Consider the following 4,700-nt stretch of genomic DNA (forward strand, 5'->3'; position numbering starts at 1 on the left):
ACCCATCCAGCAGTGACACCCCTCCTTCTCTCTCCTAGAGGGACCCAACCGGCAGTGACACCCCCTCCTTCTCTCTCCTAGAGGGACCCAACCAGCAGTGACACCCCCTCCTTCTCTCTCCTAGAGGGACCCAACCAGCAGTGACACCCCTCCTTCTCTCTCCTAGAGGGACCCAACCGGCAGTGACACCCCCTCCTTCTCTCTCCTAGAGGGACCCAACCGGCAGTGACACCCCCTCCTTCTCTCTCTTAGAGGGACCCAACCAGCAGTGACACCCCCTCCTTTCTCCTAGAGGGACCCAACCGGCAGTGACACCCCCTCCTTCTCTCTCCTAGAGTGACCCAACCAGCAGTGACACCCCCTCCTCCTCTCTCCTAGAGGGACCCAACCAGCAGTGACACCCCCTCCTTCTCTCTCCCAGAGGGACCCAACCAGCAGTGACACCCCCTCCTTCTCTCTCCTAGAGGGACCCAACCAGCAGTGACACCCCCTCCTTCTCTCTCCTAGAGGGACCCAACCAGCAGTGACACCCCCTCCTTCTCTCTCCTAGAGGAACCCAACCAGCAGTGACACCCCTCCTTCTCTCTCCTAGAGGGACCCAACCAGCAGTGACACCCCCTCCTTCTCTCTCCTAGAGGAACCCAACCAGCAGTGACACCCCCTCCTTCTCTCTCCTAGAGGAACCCAACCAGCAGTGACACCCCTCCTTCTCTCTCCTAGAGGGACCCAACCAGCAGTGACACCCCCTCCTTCTCTCTCCTAGAGGAACCCAACCAGCAGTGACACCCCCTCCTTCTCTCTCCTAGAGGGACCCAACCGGCAGTGACACCCCCTCCTTCTCTCTCCTAGAGGAACCCAACCAGCAGTGACACCCCTCCTTCTCTCTCCTAGAGGGACCCAACCAGCAGTGACACCCCCTCATTCTCTCTTCTAGAAGGACCCAACCAGCAGTGACACCCCCTCCTCCTCTCTCCTAGAGGGACCCAACCAGCAGTGACACCCCCTCCTTCTCTCTCCTAGAGGGACCCAACCAGCAGTGACACCCCCTCCTTCTCTCTCCTAGAGGAACCCAACCAGCAGTGACACCCCCTCCTTCTCTCTCCTAGAGTGACCCAACCAGCAGTGACACCCCTCCTCCTCTCTCCTAGAGGGACCCAACCAGCAGTGACACCCCCTCCTTCTCTCTCCCAGAGGGACCCAACCAGCAGTGACACCCCCTCCTTCTCTCTCCTAGAGAGACCCAACCAGCAGTGACACCCCCTCCTTCTCTCTCCTAGAGGGACCCAACCGGCAGTGACACCCCCTCCTTCTCTCTCCTAGAGGGACCCAACCAGCAGTGACACCCCCTCCTTCTCTCTCCTAGAGGGACCCAACCAGCAGTGACACCCCCTCCTTCTCTCTCCTAGAGGGACCCAACCGGCAGTGACACCCCCTCCTTCTCTCTCCTAGAGGGACCCAACCAGCAGTGACACCCCCTCCTTCCTCCTAGAGGGACCCAACCGGCAGTGACACCCCCTCCTTCTCTCTCCTAGAGGGACCCAACCAGCAGTGACACCCACTCCTTCTCTCTCCTAGAGGGACCCAACCAGCAGTGACACCCCTCCTTCTCTCTCCTAGAGGGACCCAACCAGCAGTGAAACCCCCTCCTTCTCTCTCCTAGAGGGACCCAACCGGCAGTGACACCCCCTCCTTCTCTCTCCTAGAGGGACCCGACCGGCATTGACACCCCTCCTTCTCTCTCCTAGAGGGACCCGACCGGCAGGGACACCCCCTCCTTCTCTCTCCTAGAGGGACCCAACCAGCAGTGACACCCCCTCCTTCTCTCTCCTAGAGGGACCCAACCAGCAGTGACACCCCCTCCTTCTCTCTCCTAGAGGGACCCAACCAGCAGTGACACCCCCTCCTTCTCTCTCCTAGAGGGACCCAACCAGCAGTGACACCCCCTCCTTCTCTCTCCTAGAGGGACCCAACCAGCAGTGACACCCCCTCCTTCGCTCTCCTAGAAGAACCTAACCAACAGTGACACCCCCTCCTTCTCTCTCCTAGAGGGACCCAACCAGCAGTGACACCCCCTCCTTCTCTCTCCTAGAGGAACCTAACCAGCAGTGACACCCCCTCCTTCTCTCTCCTAGAGGGACCCAACCAGCAGTGACACCCCCTCCTTCTCTCTCCCAGAGGGACCCAACCGGCAGTGACACCCCCTCCTTCACTCTCCTAGCAGAGGAAGCCAGACAGAACTTTGAAGTCTTTAGTGATCTCTGATTTCATTATAAAGTGTTTCTTCCATGATAGAGATCAGAGGAACGCTCAGCCACGTGTTTTCTGAGGTGTATATCAAGGTGAGCTTCTTCCCAGTGTGAGATCTCTGATGTACAGCAAAATATGATCCATATAGAAGATGTTTTCTGCACACAGGACACTAATACACCTCGAGGGCTGTGTGGGTTCTCTGATGTTTGGTAAGACTTCTGTGGAAAACATTTCCAGCACTCAGGATTGGAATGCAGCTTCTTTTATGTGAGATTTTTGATGTTTGACAAGCTTTGATTTCCGTGGATAACATTTCCCGCACTCAGTACAGGAAAACCGCTTTTCCCGCGTGTGGCATATCTGATGTTCAGTAAGATTGGACTTCCTTGAAAAACATTTCCCGCACTCAAGACAGGAATACGGCTTCTCACCCGTGTGAGACTTCTGATGTGTGTTAAGATTAGACTTCTGCGAAAAACTTTTCCCGCACTCAGGGCAGGAATACGGCCTCTCCCCTGTATGAGATCTCTGATGTATTACAAGTTCTGATTTCCGTGTATAACATTTTCCGCACTCGGGGCAGGAGTACGGCTTCTCACCCGTGTGCAACCTCTGATGTCTGGAAAGACTGGCTCTATCTGAAAAACGTTTCTCGCACTCGGGGCAGGAATACGGCTTCTCCCCTGTATGACACCTTTGATGTATAACGAGTTCTGATTTTTGTGGGAAGCATTTCCCGCACTCATTACAGGGATACGGTTTCTCCCCTGTGTGTGATCTCCGATGTCTGACCAGTTCTGATTTATGAAGAAAATATTTCCCGCACTCAGAACAGGAATGAAGTTTCTCCTCCGTATGATATCTCTGATGTACAATAAGACTTAGTTCAGAGCTAAAATTTTCCCCACATTCAGGACAGGAAAATGTCTCCTCCCCCTGAATCTCGGCCCCACCCCTCACAGTACGAGGTTGCTCAGAGTCGGAGGGATTCCATGGTCTCTCCACACTGTGAAGTCCTCCATCCATAGTGGAGCTCATTGTCTTTTCTCCTCCACAATCTCCTGTGATGTCCTCATCTTCCATTTTACAACCTGGAGATAAAGTGAGACGATCCTTTGAGGGTTTCTCCATGGCGTGTCCTGGAAAAATAGAAAAACATTGTCAATATATCTGAGAGGGTTAGTTCACTTCCATCAAGATTCCATCTGGATCAGGTAGATATGAGTGAGGAGATGTTCTCTGTGGAGGTCCCAACCAGCTGGGACTCTTCCCCCCATCAAAGAACCTTTGGTCCTCCCAGATCACTTCTACATTCACACAGCCTTGTCAGAAGAGCAGGAACCAATAGGGACTGGGAGGGGCGTGCTCTTTACACAACCACAAGTCTAGGCACTGGGTCATGTGATCTCTGATAGACAAGAGGGTCAAAGTTCAGACTAGTAGACCCTTTACCATAGAACAAGCGACCAGAGGCCTAGGCTTCTGGTGATATGCAGCACTGGGGGGAGCTTGTGGTTGCATTTTTTCCAGAAATGGTAAGCGATTCAGTTTTCGCATTATTCTTTACTTTTCATCCCATCAAGACTCTTAATAGAGATTCATGTCATGATTTACTTGTGCTGATCTCTGTAGGAGTGTCCTCCTCTTTGAATGTCCTCGTCATTCCAGCCTCCTCCGTATATTGCTGATCATCCCTCACATACGTCTCTTCTACTTCGCTCTTTATTTTTATTTTAATAATATCTTCACCCTAAAGCAACAGAATGGCAGAAAATAACATCTGTAGCATAGAAGTATTTATGATGTGAGATCACATAGAAAATATCATCTTGTAGAGTCCACACATCGTCTCCACATGTCAGAGTGTTCAATCACTTTATGTTCCCGACCCTCAACTCCACCTACCTGATGATGGTGGGGGATGGTGTGACCTTCCTGTGTGGAATCCCGGGAATACAGAAGACGGGGACGTCTCTCTGGTGGGTTCCTGTTACTGGGTGATTCCATCATATCCTTGAGATCTTCAGAAAACTCCTCCATCACTCCATACTCCTCATCCTCCTCTTCATAATCTTCGTTAACAACAATATTATCATCCCCGAGGTTTCCACTCTGAATATATAATAAAACATTCATTGTAATAAACATGTTTGTGTATAAATCAGAACTACCAATGATTGTCCCTCATCTACCTGATGATGGTGGGGGATGGTGTGACCTTCCTGTGTGGAATCCCGGGAATACAGAGGACGGGGACATCTCTCTGGTGGGTTCCCATTACTGGATCCATCTGTAGGAAACACACACACTGACTGAATACATTGTTTCTATGTGTTTATCAGATGATGGGGGATCTAGGTGGAGCCTCCGTACTGCTCTCTCCTTTACAATAAAATCTCCTCTTACCCGGTGATGTGAGGGGCGGCTGATTGTCCATCATGACGTCCTTG

General features: G+C 52.1%; 1 protein-coding gene across 1 annotated transcript; it reads right to left on the bottom strand.

The window, feature by feature from the left end:
* Positions 1-2,134: 2,134 nt before the first annotated feature.
* On the bottom strand, positions 2,135-3,571 carry LOC120910748 (oocyte zinc finger protein XlCOF6.1-like). The gene has a single exon (XM_040322482.1). The coding sequence runs from the start codon at positions 3,379-3,381 to the stop codon at positions 2,491-2,493; it is 891 nt and encodes a 296-aa protein (XP_040178416.1). The 5' UTR covers positions 3,382-3,571; the 3' UTR covers positions 2,135-2,490.
* Between the last annotated feature and the right edge of the window lie 1,129 nt (positions 3,572-4,700).

The sequence above is a fragment of the Rana temporaria genome, chromosome 8 (assembly GCF_905171775.1).
Source record: "Rana temporaria chromosome 8, aRanTem1.1, whole genome shotgun sequence".
NCBI classification, from domain to species: Eukaryota; Metazoa; Chordata; class Amphibia; order Anura; family Ranidae; genus Rana; species Rana temporaria.